The 19,317-nt window shown below is 42.0% G+C and overlaps 1 protein-coding gene across 3 annotated transcripts in view; it reads left to right on the top strand.

Moving 5' to 3' along the window:
• LOC103051714 (von Willebrand factor A domain-containing protein 5A-like) overlaps positions 1–15,415 on the top strand; it is a 30,106-nt gene extending 14,691 nt beyond the window's left edge. The window contains exons 10-21 of one of the 3 annotated variants that reach the window (XM_088142795.1): positions 175–319; positions 4,397–4,476; positions 4,563–4,677; positions 5,759–5,923; positions 6,119–6,222; positions 7,013–7,224; positions 8,482–8,607; positions 10,020–10,058; positions 11,341–11,430; positions 12,374–12,531; positions 13,290–13,413; positions 14,695–15,415. In XM_088142795.1, the coding sequence (XP_087998921.1) occupies positions 175–319; positions 4,397–4,476; positions 4,563–4,677; positions 5,759–5,923; positions 6,119–6,222; positions 7,013–7,224; positions 8,482–8,607; positions 10,020–10,058; positions 11,341–11,430; positions 12,374–12,531; positions 13,290–13,413; positions 14,695–14,774 (1,438 nt within the window). In that variant the 3' untranslated portion in view covers positions 14,775–15,415. Of the gene's footprint in view, positions 1–174; positions 320–4,396; positions 4,477–4,562; positions 4,678–5,758; positions 5,924–6,118; positions 6,223–7,012; positions 7,225–8,481; positions 8,608–10,019; positions 10,059–11,335; positions 11,431–12,373; positions 12,532–13,289; positions 13,414–14,694 lie in introns of all 3 variants that reach the window. The other 2 variants (XM_088142793.1, XM_088142796.1) reach the window with 2 other exon arrangements.
• The last annotated feature ends 3,902 nt before the right edge of the window (positions 15,416–19,317 follow it).

Consider the following 19,317-nt stretch of genomic DNA (forward strand, 5'->3'; position numbering starts at 1 on the left):
GGTGGTCATCATGTCCCCCTTGTGTCCTCAGCATTGAGTTCTAGGGCTATAAATACTGTGAGATGGCGAAGAAGAAATGGATGATTGTTGTGTATATGGGCAATATATAAAACGCTGTTTAGGGGAACTTGGCTGAGCTTGGGGATAGCCTTTACCCTCTAGAACTCTCTGCAGGCAGAGTGTGGAGTACACCCAGGAGACCATGAACACTGCTATCCAACGTGTGAAGAAGCTGGATTGTGACTTGGGAGGCACAGAGATTCTAAGACCCCTGAAGGCCATTTACAGCCAGCCAGGCCATGAAGGGCATCCTCGACAGGTATTCAAATAAGATCTTCTTCCCTTTTATACAGAATCAGGATTAAGCACACTCGTGAAAAGGTTTACAGAAAAAGCACATAATAATGCTCATAGCTAGAAGCGTGAGGAGAATTTACTTTTATTATAGGCTGTAGACATTTTATATATCCATACTCATCACATTATTTCCTTTCAAGATAAGCAGCATTATGCAAAGCACAGAAAGGGAGTAAGAATTAATAAGCTAAAGAACCTATATGTACTCCCGTAGCTACTCAGGGCACTGCATGGTGAACCAGCTGAACCTTCCAAACGGTCTTCTAGGGCAGCCCTGTGTAAAGCAAATTGCAGTAGTCCAGCAGCAAGGTCATAAGGGCATGGGTGATTGAGAGCAAAGCTTCCTGGTTGAGATACAGCTGCAACTGACGCACCATGCTCATAGTATTTATTACTTCTTCTGACATTACTAGACTTGGTTTCAATTTCATTCCTGATGATGTCACTATAATTTCCATAGAAATCTCTAAAGTAGTCTTTCCAGGATTCCCTCACTTCAGTTTCATCCCCAGTCATTTTGTCGGTTTGAATTTTAATTCCATTCACTCTGCCTGGCAGCTCTTTGTTTAAGTCTCTTCCCTTATTGCCTGTTGTTTTGTTGTGTTCTTTCCATCAAATTTGCTGTGCTTTCCTACTGCCTGCTTTAAACTTAACTGCTTTTTGCTCTCTTTTGCTTTATATGTACACACACAACACAATATCTTTCTCCCCTTGGTTGTTGTTTTTTTTTTTAGCATTTGGTCATATGCATGTTTTCTTATCCACTGTTTCTTCCGTTTCACCATTCCACCAAGCATCCTTTTTATACTTGCTATTAATGTAACTCCATGATTTCTAAGGCACTGGGTAACATGGTTCTTTTCATTCTGTTCCAAACAACTCCCTCACCTTCTTTCTTGGTCCACTTTCCATTCATTCTGTTGGGAGATTAATCAATCTTACAATATCTTTAATATTTTATTTTGCATTTTTTTCTGCAGTCATTCTACTTTTACTCCAGTTTCTTTCACTTCTTTACTTTCTTTTCCATTCCATTTTTTCCCCAAGATTCATTCTTGATGTTACTAAAAAATGTTTATCCCATTGTCAGAACGTTTTATAGAATCCTTCACTAATTCTCTCAATTATGTATCATAAATAATCAAATCCATCATGCTTTTAGATTTATATTAATTGTTCCCCCATGTGTATGTATGAGTAGGCTTATGCCTAAACCATATACAAGTGAAACTCGAAAAATTAGAGTATCGTGCAAATGTTCATTTATGTCAGTATGGCAACTCAAAAGGTGAAACCAATATATGAGATAGACGCATTACATGCAAAGCAAGATATGTCAAGCCTTACTTTGGTATAATTGTGATGATTATGGCGTACAGCTTATGAAAACCCCAAATTCAGAATCTCAGAAAATTAGAATAGTGTGAAAAGGTTCAATATTCTAGGCTCAAAATGTCCCACTCTAATCAGCTAATGAATCCATAACACCTGCAAAGGGTTCCTGAGTCTTTAAATGGTCTCTCAGGCTGGTTCAGTAGGAACCACAAGCATGGGAAAGACTGCTGACCTGACAGTTGTGCAGAAAACCATCACTGACACCCTCCATAAGGAGGGAAAGCCCCAAAAGGTAATTGCAAAAGAAGTTGGATGTTCCCAAAGTGCTGTCTCAAAGCACATCAATAGAAGGTTATGTGGAAGGGGAAAGTGTGGTAGAAAAAGGTGCACAAGCAGCAGGGATGACCACAGCCTGGAGAGGATTGTCAAGAAAAGGCCATTCAAAAGTGTTGGGGACTTTCACAAGGAGTGGACTGAGGCTGGAGTTAGCGCATCAAGAGCCACCACACACAGACGGATCCTGGACATGGGCTTCAAATGTCGTATTCCTCTTGTCAAGCTGCTCCTGAACAACAAACAACATCAGAAGCGTCTTACCTGGGCTACAGAAAAAAAGAACTGGTCTGTTCCCCCTGGCCTCTTTTCTGATGAGAGCAACTTTTGCATCTCATTTGGGAACCAAGGACCCAGAGTCTCGAGGAAGAATGGAGAGGCACACAATGCACGATGCTTGAAGTCCAGTGTGAAGTTTCCACAGTCTGTGTTGATTTGGGGAGCCATGTCATCTGCTGGTGTTTGTCCACTGTGTTTCATTAAGTCCAGGGTCAATGCAGCCGTCTACCAGGAGATTTTGGTGCACTTCATGCTTCCTTCCGCAGATGAGCTTTATGGGGATGCTGACTTCATCTTCCAGCAGGATTTGGCACCTGCCCACACTGCCAAAAGTACCAAAACCTGGTTCAATGATCATGGGATTACTGTGCTTGATTGGCCAGCAAACTCGCCTGACCTGAACCCCATAGAGAATCTATGGGGCATTGCCAAGAGAAAGATGAGGGACATGAGACCGAACAATGCAGCGGAGCTGAAGGCCGCTATTGAAGCATCCTGGTCTTCCATAACACCTCAGCAGTGCCACAGGCTGATAGCATCCATGCCACGCCGCATTGCGGCAGTCATTGCTGCAAAAGGGGCCCAAACCAAGTACTGAGCACATATGCATGCTTATACTTTGCAGAGGTCCGATATTGTTCTATTTCCAATCCTTGTGTTATTGATGTCATGTAATATTCTAATTTTCTGAGATTGTGAATTTGGGGTTTTCATAAGCTGTACATCATAATCATCACAATTATACCAAAGTAAGGCTTGGCATATCTCGCTTTGCATGTAATGCGTCTATCTCATATATTGGTTTCACCTTTTGAGTTGCCATACTGACATAAATGAACATTTGCACGATATTCTAATTTTTTGAGTTTCACCTGTATGTAAAACAAGCAAACCTTTTTTTAAGCAAGTAACTCACCAGTCATCATTCACTCATTCTTGCATTCCACTGGATCACGTTAATTCAAAGTGTTGCACATTTGTTCCAATACTCAACCCTGTTTTTTCTGTTACCATAAGCACTGGAGTTTAACATGCACTTACCACCAATGTATGGATTCCTACTTTCATACACAGTTATAACAGTTAGATGATACTAATTCATACTTTCTGACAAAAATTTAGTCCTTTCATTGATGATGAAACCTACACGTTTACTTCCCTGCATGTCTTCATAAACCCACTCCACAAAAACAGGCCACCCTTGAAAACTGTTGCATCCTCTCCTTTGTTTCACAGACACACAATATATCTGTTTTTCTTTCATTTCATTCATTAATTTACATCTGTAAACCCTTATGATCTTCTGTATGCCATGGTCATAACCTGTCAGACCAGCTCCATCTACATAACCACATGCAACCCTAGATGTGGATCACCTTCCATCTTGCTTTTGGGCAATTGAGGCTTTCTTTCTAATGAAATAAGAGAACTGTAGATTATGCTGCCAACCTTTGTCCGACCTGTATCACCTGCAGCATTCCCCGCAAACAATCAGGACAATAATGATCTGCTTGGGCACCAAATGGAGAATGTAATGTAATGTAACGCAATGCAACACAACACAACGCAGTGCAGTGCAATGCAACATGCAGTAATTATTGTAAGTAAGTAATATAATATAACATGTAGTATGTATCTCTGGATGCTATGCTACCAAATAACACAGATTACTAGGTTGCCACAACAGAACTGGTTTGTTTAGTTTCGATTCTGGTAGCATGACCTCCTGAATAATCTAAGATAAGTTGGAGCATAATAAAAATGGAGGGTGATCAGCTTTTCTGTTGTCTCCGAGCTGAGGCCAGCAGTGGTGATTGCTGATCCCCACGGTGACTGGTGAGGTACAAGGCTAAGGCTGTGTAGGAAGAACAAAGAGAGGAACTGTAGGCCCAGCCAGGAGGTCACCGTATGGAGAATCAATTTGTTTTGGGGAATGCAGAGATGGTTACACAGAGCTTTGGTTGCCTTCCGATCCTGTCATCTCTTGAAACCCTCCATAGGAAGTTCAAATTAAATTTCTTCTCACCTGCTTCCGGGGCACCTTGGTGGTCAGGTTAGACTTTTGACTTCATGTCTCTCTCCATCTCCACAGCTCTTTGTATTCACCGACGGAGAGGTGTCCAATACAAATGAGGCCATTGCTGAAGTTCAACTTCACAGTAGCTCCCACAGGTAAGTAGAGAGGGTGAAACTGTTTTGCTGCTGTTCTTTTCTCCTGGCTTCCATCAGCTTCTGCCCTCTTCCTTCCCCCCCAACAGGTGCTTCTCCTTTGGCATTGGGGAAGGGGCTTCCACGGCTCTCATCAAAGGCATTGCTCGAGCTGCTGGAGGCAGTGCTGAATTCATCACTGGCAAGGAACGCATACAGGCCAAGGTGAGGCCTCTTCCTCTTCATGCATTTTAGCCCTGCTGTGTGTCATTGGCATGTAGTTCCAGGATTTAGCATCTTTTAGGCTGCCACTTGATTATCTATAAGTTTTTAATAACACAGCTGTAGTGGCTTTATACCTTTCAGGCAAGCGGGGGGATCAGAAATTACTTTGCATGGTTCAGTTCTTTGGCGCTGCCAAGAACTAATGAGAAAACCCACTGTTTACTTTGGTTTATAATACATATTCTTCATGAGGCACAAATAGAGGAGCATATTTTTGGGTAGTAGAGATACACACACTCTTGTTATCTGGAAGATTTGGGGATTAATAACACAGTTATTATGACGTAGCTCTTCCTAGACTAGAAGCCCCAGATGGGATGAAAGATTAACCAAAGTGGCAAGATAGAATCAGAGAATCACAGAAGGGGCTGTTTAGGTCATTGAGTCCAATGACCCTTTCAGGCCAGGAATCCAAATTAAAACAACCTAATCTGTTTCACCTCCACCTGAACACAGCAAATGACAGGGAGCCCATTTACTTCTCTAGGTAATTAGTTCCACTGTTGAACTGCTCTTAGCATGAGAAAGTTTGGTCTAACTTTCAACCAGAATCTGTCTTCCTCTAATTGAATCCACTATTCCATATCCTGCATTCTTAAAGGGTAATGGCCAGAACTGCACACGGTACTCAAGGTGGGGACTGTATGAAGCAGAATAGAGTTGAATAATTATTTCCCGTGATTTGAAAATTATGCTTCTGTAGTTGCAACCTAAAACTGCATTTGCCTTCTTTGCAGTCACTTCATGCTGCTGCTCATATTCAGTTTTCAGTCAATTAAATCTGTTTTGCAAATATTGTTACCGAGCTGGTCTAAATCCAGAGGTCTTGTCATCTGTGTCATGGGGGGTGGGGGCAGAATGGAACATATCGTTTAGCCAAAATTTTGACTGTTTTTGCAGACACTGTTTCATAATCTCAAAGCTATAAAAACTTGACATTTTTAAAGTAAATATTGACTTATTTCCCAGAGGAGCCTAAAATCTTCTATAGCCTCTTCACAGGATTCCTGTTTTCCTGCAGGCTTTGCAAAGTCTGAAGAAGGCCCTTCAGCCAGCAGTGACCGGGATCTCCCTGAGCTGGGAGTTGCCTCCTGGCCTTGAGGCCACACTGGTGGGGTCAGGCCCTCAGGTCATTTTCCAAGGGCAGCGCTGCCTCGTCTATGCCCAGATCCATGGGCAACTTCAGGCAAGTAATCTACCTGAAGTCCACCAACCTGAGCAATTCCTCCCTCCCGAGGTGTAGTCTGTGTCCTGTGCCTGCTCAGCGAAGGGTATTCGGTTGCCCTTCCTTGGCAGCTCTCATCCTAGAACATACCGATTCTCATAAAGGATTTCCCCTCTTTTCCCCCTTCCTTTCCCTGCATCTTCTGTTTTTGTACAGACATCAGGTTCCGCGGAGGGGACAGCAGTTGTTCGGTATAATTTCCAAAACGAGACTCCCACAGAAACGATAAAGTTCTCACTCCGTCTTGAGAAGACAGACAGGTAGAACCCAAGGCCGTCCAAGCCCTTTAAAAGAGGCGCAGCACAGCAGTGGGGAGCACATCCAAAGCATTTCTCTGAGTCCTCAAAGCAGACGCCTCTTTCTTCAGATTCACAGAGTTCCTTCATAACCTGCTCCTGGCTGCCTTTTCATGCATGAGGCAGCCAGGAGTAGCTTATAAACCAAGAAAAAGACGTGGCTGTCTTGTCGATTCAAACAGAGGTGCTTTTCACCAGCAGAGCCGTTTCCTCTTGGTGATCCTGTGGTCTTCGTATGTTAAAGCCAAAAGAAAGTAGGAAGCCACCACCTTGACCAACTAGGTGTGTGTGTCATCTCTTGCCCTCTGGACTCACAGTCCCTTAGCCAAGGGCCCACAGGTTTGGCTGGATTCATAATTGTTCTGGCAGTTTTCAGCCGAAGGACATTGTTCATTTGACATTGGTTGACTAAAGCACAACAGAGCAAGCCAGTGCAAAACAAGCCACGTATGTTCTTTCATGTTACTTCTAGGCTACGGAAGGTGCTCCCCCAGGGATACATTCAGCCTGGGCTTTCTCTCTTTTCATGGAAGGAGACAAGAAGGAAAGGTCTTTTTAGCCCAGACTTTTCAGCTTCCATGAGTTAAAATCCAAAACAAGCATTTAGTCACTATTAACTGTTTATGTCTTCTCTACTGTTAGCTGACCCTCTGGGCAGAAAGCCATGATATAAAAGGAACTGACAATAAATTCAGATTAGGTGTGTGGTGTGATGGCAGCCCTTTCTCCGCTCTTCCCACCTCCTTCTGTGCAGGCTCCCTGTTCACCGTCTTGCAGCTCAGGCAGTGTTGCAGGAATTAGAGGAGGCCAAGGAGAAGGTGGAAGAAAAGCGGCACCTGGCACTAGAGATAAGCCTGAACTCGGGGGTGGTGTGTTCCCAGACAGCCTACGTGGGTGTGAACACGGAGCTGGGCAAGCCGGTTCAAGGACCTCTCCTCCACCGAGACGTCCCCCTTTCACTTCCGGGTGAGTGATGAGCAAAAGAGGGTGGATCAGTCCCAGGCCCTGAGTGGCCTTTGAATCAAAAGGGGGTCTGATTTGCAGCTGAGATTCTCGTGGAAATCTGGAGTCTTGCCTGGTGGAGGTTCAGTTGAAAAGCCCATCGCTCCCTGGACTTTAGCTGTCCAGCAGTTGGCAAAGCGAGTGGCTGGGATGCACTCTTGTTGCTTGCCAGGTGTCATCTGTACCAACATAGCACATTCCTTCATGTTCTTGCAGTGACTTAGCTGGATTGCTGGTTTTCTACCTCCTTCCTGAGCTGTCAGGCCCTTTGGTTTTCAATACTTTAGTGGGAATTATTGATTGTATTATTATAAAAATGAATACAGTAATTACTTCTATGTTAGACCATCCCCTTAACTTCAGGGAGGTAACCATTTCCAGGCATCTTTTGGACTTCTCCTTGTAGGCAGCTGCAAATCTCTCCCAAGAAAGTTACCATCCTTCTTTGGGCACAAAGGGCAGCCTTTTAGTGGCTCAGGGTCACATTTAATGATTAGTGGGTGGTACAAGAATTAGGCAATGTTGCACTGTGAATGAAGCCACATAATGCATGCAAATGCAGCTGACATTTCCCATGTGCCCAGATTTTGAGAGCTACAGACTGGGATCATTCTAAGGAGTGTTTGTGCGTGTGTGTGTGTGTGTGTGTGTGAGAGAGAGAGAGAGAGAGAGAGAGAGAGAGAGAGCCCTTGAGTCAGTATTGACTCCTGGCGACTGCCTGGACAAGTCCTTGCAGTTTTCTTGGGACGGTTTCAGAATTAGTTTGCCATTGCCTCCTTCCCAGGGCTAAGAGAGAATTACTGGCCCAAGCTCACCCAGCTGGCTTTGTGCCTTAGGCAGGACTAGAACTCACAATCTTCCGGTTTCTAGCCATTCTAAGAAGTAAGGTAGATAATCCAGGCTGTCAATAGTTCTTGGGGAGCTTTTCTGTAGTCTAGCCTCAGACTTGCCATCTCACTTGCTCTGCATCTGCTGGGATCTAGACTAGCGTTTCTCAACCCTGGCTACTGTAAGATGTGTGGACTTCACCTGGCTGGGGAAGTCTGCGAGTTGAAGTCCACAAACTTTAACGTTGCCAGGGTTGAGAAATACTGATCTAGACCATCCAGAGCTCACAGAGGAATAGAAGGACACAAAGGGAAGGAAACATTAATCTTGTGTTATTACAGTCCTATTGCAAGAGTTTTTCCTGTACTCTCTTTCACTCTGGATTGTCTGCAGTTTTCAGCAGGAGATCAAGATCAGTCGGCTGTGCAATGTTGCCACCACCTTTACCTTCAATAGTAGGATGCAGCTTTATAGGTTCGGCTAAATTTCAAGGGGCAAGTTTGTATGCCAACCTGGAAGGTAATTCCTGTCAATCATTGGGCAAAGTTAACAAAAGAAATGCTGTTCTAATTAACTTCCTTTATATTCTGTATGAGGGTCAAAGATGGGATGCATTACAGGTGGTCCCCAGTTTAAGAACGGGTTCCATTCCCAAGGTCTGTCCTTAAGATGAATTTGTATGTAAGCCAGAACAGTATTATTTTATAATACTGTATGAGTAGTATTGTGTAATGAACTTAAACCATTGTATATTTAACTCGAATCATTGTGCATTTAACTTGAATCATTGTGCATTTAACTCAAATTTTGCTACAGTAGACTCCATTCTGAACTATGGGTCATCCTTAAACTGGGCGTTCTTAACCTGGGGACTACTGTAGTTCATATCAATCATTGCAATAAATAAATAAATGTAGAATATTATTTGTATAAGGTTGTTTTGGGTAATGCTATAATCTCTTCTGATGTCCAGTCCTGTTAAATTTGTGAGGCTGGCAGAATTGGGGTGGAAAAAACTGTTGGAGTCCAAAATTGAACCTTTAGGTCAATACTTGACATTTGTGCCTCTCAAAGTCTTATTTTTGGAGTTGCAGATAACAAAATGTACATTATTGTGACATGGTGGGGAGGGGATGAATCAGGCCATTTTATGGTTAGTAACTGTGAGCTCTAGAAACCTGCTGTTCAGTGACTGGTTGATTATAAACAGTGAGTTATTCTTTAGTGCACTGTTTTTCAACCCTGGCAACTATTAAGATGTGTGGACCTCAACTCCAGCATGCTGGCTGGGGAATTCTTGGAGTTGAAGTCCACACATCTTAAAGTTCCCGAGGTTGAGAAACACTGCTTTAGAGCATCTCCTCTTTCCTTCTGTGAAGTAAGAGTTTCCTGTAATCTTTGAAGAAAAACAATATTTCTCTGGACCTTTCCGAGTATAACTTGCAGGCAGTTATAAATCTGTTTCTAAAAAGCTGCCATCCTACAGGGTATATTCAAAAAAGTCAAGATAACAGCTGCAACAGCATGATCAAAACTCCACGTATTTTTTATCTGCGTCACCACTTTTGTTACATGGCCGCCCTCTTGACTTCTTTTTTACCACCTCCTGCGGGCATTCCTCCATCCTTCCTTTAAGGCAGAAAGGGCAACATTGGGTGGCTAATAGTCATTTTTAATTTGGGGAGGGGGGTGGGAGGACTGCACTAATTGGCCAGTGATACTCTGGAAGAAGAGCTACATAATGCATATAAGACACATAAGGAGTATAAGACGTATCATGCCACTGGCATCTCTCAGCTAGACTACCAAAATTCATTTCATATAGGGTTGCCCTTGAAGATGACTTGGAAGCTGCTGCTCACAAAAATGTGGCAGTTAGATTACTAACCACTGTAAGTCCACTTAACAAAATTACAGATTCTGTTTTGCAGGATGTAGCGATATGCTGTCAAACCCAGCTGTACTCCCTGGTGAGTACCTATAATACTTGGTATGGCTTGGGCTCTATATCTTTGGGACCAAGTTCTTCAGCTTCTGCCCCTCCCCACACCCACACAGATGATCTATCCGGGAGATAAAGCTCTGGGTACCCATCCGAGAAGAGATTGTGGGTCTGGCCCCAGACAATGATATTCTCAGCAGTAGTATCCTTTCTCGATGATAGCTTACCTCTAGGGCAGTGTTTCTCAACCTTGGCAAATTTAAGATGAGTGGACTTCGACTCCCAGAATTCCTCAGCCTGCCATGCTGGCCAGGGAATTCTGGGAGTTGAAGTCCACTCATCTTAAAGTTGCCAAGGTTGAGAAACACTGCTCTAGGATCAGATGTCCCTTTGCCTTAAGATCTTTATGTAAAGTGGGAAGACAGTCGTCTTTGGAGAGGAAGATAGGCGTAATTGGTAGCCACAGTGTTTTATTAATAATACCCAGTGTTCTTAACTGCTTAATATTTTTATGAGTAATATTTGGATATTTTATTCCATTTATTATAAGCTGCCTAGAGTCCTGAGAATAAGCAGCCTACACATGACTATAAATAAATATATATTGACATTTCCCATTCTTCTCTGCTTTCAAAGGGAGCTACATCCAATTATGTTATTTATTACATTCCTTTAATGAGATACGTTAATAAATACCTCTCTGATATGACTTAAAATTATCTTTTTTGCTATTTTTACTACTCTCCTGATTTTTGTGATTATTTTAGTACTTATGCAGTGACCTTTGTGTTATTTCATTCCACTGAATGGTCAGAAAGTCTAAGAAAAGGGGGAATCTGATGGCCACAACACCGAAGTGTCAAGTGGCAGTCACAGCCATGGAAAATCAAAGCCCCTGCCCCTTTTTTATACGCATCACAATGGATGTAAAAAAAGGTGGGGCTTCAGTCACATGGTTGTAGCCACCATCTTGACTCATTTTGTCCCTTCCTTGCAGACATCCCTGCCACGACAAAATATTTGGGGGGCTGTACGTTGCCCATCTCTATTTAATAATACATTTTGAGATCTTTAGACTACGATCAGTTTACGATATAACGTAGATAATCCAGGCTGCCAATAATTCTTTGGGAGTTTAGTATTCCAGCCTCTCATCTGATTAGCCCTGTATCTGCTGGGATGTAGACCATCCAGAGCTCAGGGAGGAATGGGTGGACAGAAAGGGAAAGAAAAATTAATTTTGGGTATTACAGCTTCTATTGCAAGACTTTATCTTATTTTTTTTTCTCATGATCATTTTCATTTTGGAGGTGGATCAGTTGCCTTTGGAAGACCTCTACAGCGTACTGGGCGAAAGCCAGTCCCTGCATTGGGATGTCCTCCTCCAGCACCCAAGATGGGTAATCCCTGTCAGGCAGTGTTCAAAGATAACAAAATAACGCCGTTCTCACAAACTGTTTACTGGAATGAAAAGTCAAGCAAGGACTGTATTAGCTTGTCGCAGTAATAACTTCAAAGCTTATAATGAACATAAGGAAAGTTGGATATTGTTTGTGCAGGTTTGGTTTGGATTATATTATAGCCACTTCTCATTCCAGCTTTTTCATTTTGCGAGAATGAGATGGAAAAACTGTGGGGGCCCAACATTGGACCTTTATGGGGATGTTTGGGATGCGTGCCTCCCAAAGTCACATTTCTGAAGTTGCAGATAGTCAGATATAAGGGGCAGGGGGCACATGGAAGAGGGGATGAAACAGGTGGTTTAATGTGTCAGGTAACTGTGAGATCTAGAAACTTGCTCCTCACAATTGTGTTTTTAAATCTCTTCAGGGTTCCATATTAGTCACCAAATAACACAGAAAGGATTTTGATTCCCAGGTTCCAACTCAGATTAATAAAGTGGAAATGTAATGTTTGAGGCAAAGGTAGTATGAAGTAATATATCTCATTGTTAGAAAAAAGCAGTAAAGACTTATGCTGATGCCCAGTGAGAGTTCCTTTATTTATTAAATAGATTTATTTAAACATTTTTTCACTTGACTAAGTCATCATGATAAAGTTAAGTAGATCTATAAATATATATTTTGGATAATTGTGGGTCTTAGGCCTAGAACGATGAAGGTAACTAACTCCCGAGTTTGTGTAAGTAGTTCCCCTTTGGGGCTGTGATTTTTGCCTCTATATTTCAAACCAGAATTGCTCAATCCAACAAGAGGTAAGAGGAGCAGTTAAGATGACATGTTCAATGTGAAGAAATCAGCCAAGAGGAAATTTAAGGAAAATACTGTATAAACCTTGATGGGTTCTGAATGTGCTGCGATACTGAGATCTCCTTTTTGACAGCTCAAGAACCAGCACCTTCCAACGCTAAGGAGGAAGAGTCTCCTCTTTTGAAGTTGGTATCCCTGCAGAATGCAGATGGCTCCTGGCCTCATGGGTCTGCCCTAGCCACCCTACTAGGCCTGAGTGAGGCTGAGATCTCAGACAAAGCACCAGCCCATGTAAGTTTGTGTAAATTTTGCAGCATAAGCTGCAAAAGCTTTATTCATTTGATTGTTGTCTATGGTTAGAAAAGGCTGTACTGATTCACTGTTTGGAGGAATGGACTGTAGAATTAGGTTGATGGTAGGCACCCTAGAACCCTCCAGATGCATTGTCATCCGGATGTTCTGGAGGATACTAAATTCCAGACTCTGAACTAACCGAGCTGTTACTAAAAATGTCATGGCATTGATAGAGTGTAAAATAGCCTGCTTGTGAATACAGGAGGTATCAAAATAGGTGGAGACAGGCCAATGTATGCTTCCCCTGCCTTTAATCCCTGATTTTATCATGATGGGGACTGGAAGGGCAGAACCACCTTATGCAATCTCTTCCCCTAAAGCCTCTAACATCTTAACTTCAAGATTTCATACGTAATATAGAGCATTTAGATGGCCAAGCAAAGCTCTCTCTGTGGTGGGATATGGAGTGGAACAGGAATGGAAGAGATGGTTGCCAATAAACAAAGTTAGAGAGGTAGCAAAGTTGCCTTAACTGAGTGTCATTCAATGGAAAATGTAGAACTGAACTGTTATCAATGAAAACCATTACCTTCTTCAACACATTGTTTTGTACTGTGTGTAACAGCTTGTATCTACAATATGATTTAGCTATTAAATAGTTACTTTTAACCATCATCTGGCCAAATATTATGCATGCCTGCACAGGAGCAGTATGTAAGTCTCATTCAACATCTTTCTCACACCATCACTCTCAGGTGGCCCCAAACATATGGGCAACGGTGCTGGCTATCCTTTGGCTTCATTTGAATGCTGCAGAGCAGAAAGATGAGTGGGAACTGCTGGAAGGAAAAGCTGTCCATTGGCTCCAATTGAACACAGGTGAGATACTGTGGACAGCCGGTCAAGAGGATCCAATGCTGGGATAAGAAATTGTGGTTTGTGGCACCTCCTAGCCTACCTTGGGCAACAGTGAAAAGAACAGTAACAAACCTGCTTTGTACTTGGATGGAAAACAACCAGGTTAGCTAGTCAGACTAGAAGTCAAAAAATATCCCAGGAGAAGAGAATGTCAGAGGAGTTCTGAACTATTGCCAAGAAAAGTACATGGATATGTCCACAGAGTCACCAGGAAACAAGTTCAGTTCACCTGTTAGGGAGAAGGCACTTTAATGAATGTAGTTCCAACAGCAGTGCCCATTAGACTTATTTGATCCTATGCATCTGGTTCATCTAAGCCCTTATTAAGAACACAATTTCTTGAGAAATCCTTTGGATCCTTCTTTGGACACCCCCCACCCTTTGCATTGCACAGAACATAAATCTGAAAGTAGAATGTAGATCTGAAAATTGGTTCTTCAAACATTACAGTACATAATGGTTCAACTATAATACGAGTCCTTTTCCTAATAATACAAGCCCTTATCCTTTTTCATCAAGGAAGAGAATAGTATATTGTGAATGAAGCTTTCTTCTGCCAGATCAAATGGCTTACTGCCTGACAAATGGTGGTTTTTTTGGTATTTTTTTACATTTATTAATCTCGGGACCCTACCCCAATTTCAGTCACTGTAGTGTAGTGGTTGTGGTGCTGAAGAAGGACCAAAGACATCTAGATTTAAGTCCATCTTCAGTTGGGGAAGCTCACTAGATGCAAAGAAAAACAGAAAATGCTAGCTCCTTACTATTATGTAGTTTTATAAACTTTTGGAGTTTTGCAGCCCAGATTTGATAGCCCTAAATGAGTGCACGTTACTGTTGACTATTTCTTGCTTTCTCAGTGCATGAACTGCTTCATTTCTCTTCAGGCTACCTCATATATTAAATCCCCTTCTACTTTGGTTCATGCCTATTAAGCTGTTTTTGTCTTTTGATATTTTTAAGAGTTGTGCTTGAGATTGGCTATGTGAATAACAGCAAGGATGCTTTCTTTGTACGTACTGTAGACCATACAGTGGCAAGGAAGATGGGCTATTCCTGCCTTCCTCAATCAGCTCCCAGAATTCCCCACCACTGTAGCCATTGCTAAGAGTTCTGGGAGTTGAAGTCCACATATATGCATGACACCCAGATTAACTTTATTGGCATTGGAAGATGAAATGGCAGATGGTAGCACAGTAGTTAAACTGAAGTGGGTTTTAACATTTGTTTCTTTGTTTTCAGGAGCTCAGCTGGCTGAGTGTGTGAAGGCTGGTAATGCAGTCCTGGGAAGTAGCGTGAGCCCCCAGGTTTTTGGGCTCTGAGTTCATGGAGTTCTCCTATGCCTGAAACGAAAAGGTCCGCTTCTGTATTGCTGAAATGCGATCTGCTGCCTCCCCACAGGGGCACCATTAATCCTCCTTCAGAAGGTGTCAGCGTCTTGCTTGCAAACTTGCTAAGTTCCTATGTATCTCAATATGTTTTCTTGCTGCATTATTAGCCAAGCACTCTCTGTATAAAGACAGATGTAATAGTGAAATAGGCACAGATATATCTTAAAAGTAAATTAGCAAGGAAAAAAACCTTTCATAGAAAGCATGGCAATGAAGGCTGATGCCTCACCTGAACATTTTCTCTTTTAATTTGCAGTTTAAATTCTGTAATATGAACAGTACCTTGGAACATGAATTCTTATACAATGCTTCTTCTTCTAATACATAAAAATTAGGCCTTTGCTCCCAATCAAAAAAGCATGGGCGGGGCGGAGGGTATGAGCTTCTTTACATCCACAGAGCTACAAGCTTCCATAGTTCTTTAATTACGTATTTGGCTTGCTCAGATGCTGTTAGTCAAACCTAAGAGAGATAGTCTGATGATAATTAATGTATACTCTCTCCCCCAAGGGGGACGTGGACAAATAAATGCTATGCCAAGTAACAACTGAAGCCATGACTCTAGTCTTTCAATAACTGCCATTATGAGAAACTAGATAGGCTGTATTCCTCCTGAACCGCTTAGTGATCAAGCTGATAGGAGAAGAGTATCTCTGCTAACAACAGGAAGACCTCTGAACCATTAATCATCAAATCCACGGACTCCGAAACTGAAATTTATGCCAAGAGGAACTGTTCCACTTTAGCCTCTAAGTTTTGGGAAGGCACAAGTTCTGCTGTCAACACAAATGATGCTGGGTATTAAACACTAGAGTGAACAAAGGTAGATGGATTTTAGGCCTCTATATACACACTTTCCTAGTGTAATTGTAGTCACGAAGGTACGGACCCAGGATTGGGCTGTCCATCTAAAAATCAAGAATGAAATTACAATTGTTTCTGGTTAGGTAGTCAGATTAGTAGACCTGAGTTTATACTGTAAAGGGCATAATAATTGATGTACTTGTGGTCTGAAGCGTGACCAGCCACAATGGATTACTGAGGGAGTTAAACTAACGAAGCTTCTGAGGATAGGATGTAAAGCCTACAGTGACCAGCTTCCCTTAGTTCTTTTGTCTGATACTTATGAATGGCTATGAATGGATATCCATCTTGAAGCGCCTTTGCAATGCAAGCTGAAAGTGGCTATGTCAGAATAAAAGAGACCTAGAGATTAGACAATTATTGCCCAGATATCCTAAGGCTTGAACTTTGTTCCTCTCTTATGCCATCACATCTGCTACAAATTGTAGATTGTCTTTCTTAGCAAGAAAGGAAGAGAGAGGACATTCAGTGCCAAGCATCGCAGTGTTAATTTAATAAGCATTATTCTTTTAAAAAGATGTAGGTTGTACAGAGATATTGATAATCTAGTGCTATTCACCCATTTATCAAATTTGGGCAAAAAATCAATCATGTAAGATTCTGGCAAGTAATTGCAAGTTATTCAATGGGCAAAGCAGGAAGCACACCCTGCTATATTTGAAGGAGAGAGAGAGAAAAAAATATTTCTCTAAATCATCAGTTGAACAGGATTCTAGGTGTATTCCTAACCTGAGTTCAGATCTATGACCAAGTTGAGCTCCAGTCATCCTCTCTTACGTACAGGTAGTCCTCAGCTTAAGACCATTTAGTTAACGACCATTAGAAGTTTCAGTGGTGCTGAAAAAAGTGACCTACAACTACTCCTCGCACTTACGACTGTCGCAGCATCCCTGTGGTCACGTGATCACAATTCAGGTGCTTGGCAACCAGCATATATTTATGACAGTTGCAGCATCCCATGGTCACATGATCACCATTTGCAACCTTCCCAGGGGGGCTTCCAACAAGCAAAGTCAATGGGGGAAGCCAGATTCACTTAATGACCATGTGGTTCACCTAATGACCACAGTGATTCACTTAACAACAGTGGGAAATAAGGTTGTAAAATCGGGTGCCACTCATTTAATGACCACATTGCTTGGCAGCAGAGGTTCCAGTCCCAATTGTCATAACTTGAGGACTACCTGTATATACATTATTTGCAGAATTGAAATTTGGCAAAACTGCAGAGGAGACCATAGTCCTCTGGAATAGATTAATGCAGATTGAGGAATACCAATTTTAGGCACATATCTGCTTATCTATCTTGATCAAACAGCAATTGTTTGTGATGACTGGGGACCAGCTATATTGACCATTTAAAAGAAGGGGGGAAAGGGGGAAATCTGATCCAGCTAATTATTACCCAATTAGTCTGTTTAGCATAATCAGCAAATTATATGCCAGACATTTGTAGTGGAAACTATTGGATTGGCTGGAAAATGAGCATATCTTTGCCAAGGGATAAGACAAATTTATTTTTGGTAGAAGACCTACAGAAGAGTGTTTTATACAGTAATGCCAGGTGGGAAAATATACTACAATCTAGAGTAGTAGTATGCATGGCCTTTATTGACTTAAAAATCAGTGTTTGATAGAATAACTAGAAATAAATTATAGAACAAACTTTGGCCCTCTACAATTGTATCAGAGGGTGGGAAATGGATGGGACAATCAATGGACAGGCTAATCAATGAACTACCAGAAGAGCAAAACATAACCCCCACCCCCACCAGCACTGGCAAAGCAGGGCACAGCAGATAAATAGAGAGTAAACCTCATCCCATTTTAGCACTGAAGATGTTACCTAGCCGGGTAATGAAACGTTTGCAAGAAAAGAACCAAGCTCAGAGAACCCCAAGGACTCCACAGGACAGGACAGAGTCACACACACTGTTCTTCTGCAAACTAAAGTGACATTTATTGCTACAGTGCAAATATTTCTAACATGCAGCGTTCTTGGCTTAACGATCTAATGCACATGCATGTACCAAGCTTCTTACAGTTCCTTAAGTGTTTCAGTTGCTCCCTCCTTTATCCATACAGTTGCTAAACTTAATCACTGCTTTGTTAACTCCTTTTTAGGCAGCTTAGGAGTATCACCACTTCCTGCTCTTATCTGTTCTAAATTGGAGAGGGGGAGGGAAAGAGGGAAAAATAATTCTTTTTTTCCTGAGCCCCTTTGAGAGTCAACAGCTTGGTCATGCTTCTCCACACTATACTCTTGATCTATCTTCTCCAAAGCAGTACCAATCCGCTCAGCAGATCTTCTTTCCCGTTTCTGTTTGTTCCTGCTGGCTTCTCAGTCACAAATTCCTCCCTTGTCCAAGGATCCTCTCTCCAAAGCTGCTTTCCTTCAGTAGCTTCATTCACCCTTCTCCTTGATACATAGACAACCCCTTCAGTACATGCAAAAACTCACAGCACAGCATCTCACTGTCTTATGCGATACTTTTGGCAAACAGACAAAATCTAACCTTGAGACCAACTACAACCCAGCTTCATTGTGGTAAACCCTGCCACAAATTGACCAATGCCTCCTGACCTTGTCCAAAATTTATATAAAACGGCCAGCCCTCAGATGTGATACATTAAAATAGGGCTAATGACCAGATCCAAAGAAGCATGTGCTATTTCTTCCATCAGCAGATGATGCAGCGATGCTTTCAACCACTTTACTACACCTGTTGGGAGTACTAAAATCACTTGCTATCTATTCCATGGGGGGAAAAAACCCACTAAAGCAGCAACTGCAGCAAACTACAATGATGTAAAAATGCAGATGCATATGATGACATATCATCATGGATATGCTACCTTTGGTACTTATGTACCAACATCTGACATAGTTACATAAGCCACATCATTTGCATGAGAACACCATGCACATGTTGTCATTTGCTCTTCCCTCTTCTCCAGGGACATCCATGTCTAGTAATTAGTAATTATTCTATACAAATTATGGTTTTTGTTTATAGGTCCCAAAGCCATAAGTGCCATGCTCTCTGTCCTGTGATGAATCATTCGTGGGCAAAATATGGTGATCTAGCTTGGGAAATGAAGACCTGAAAGAAGAGGTTAGAGATAGATCATCATGGAGAAAACCTATGCGGTCGCTAGGAGTCAAAAAGGGCTTGATGACACATAATCAGTCAAAGCTTGGGAGATACCTATAATTAAAATAGATGCTAGGAGAGTTTAAGAAGAATGGAATCACCATCCCTCCTTATACAGAGAATCAGGTTCTTCCAATTCTCTGAAGACTGACAGCACCACCTGTGTTGTTGGGAAGCAGAGAAGGCAGGTGTGTATATATGTCTTGGCATTTGTACAAGTGGGCTGAAGGGAGGGGTTTAGGGAAAAAATCACACAGGCTCTGGCTATTCTCAGATAAAGAACAGAGAAAAGAAATAAGAGAACTGCATTCTTTAACAAAGTGGGTTCAGGTGGTTAATTCCAACAATTCTGGTCTTTTGATGGTGAATTTGATTTATCATCCCCCCCCCCAAAAAAAAACATATTACCATTGGAACAATAAGGTACCTCGGGAAGGGTTTTCAGCAGATTTTGT

Source organism: Python bivittatus, unplaced genomic scaffold (assembly GCF_059951505.1).
Source record: "Python bivittatus isolate LINGU-HERP-01145 unplaced genomic scaffold, Pbiv_v1 ctg000440_np1212, whole genome shotgun sequence".
Classification (NCBI taxonomy): domain Eukaryota; kingdom Metazoa; phylum Chordata; class Lepidosauria; order Squamata; family Pythonidae; genus Python; species Python bivittatus.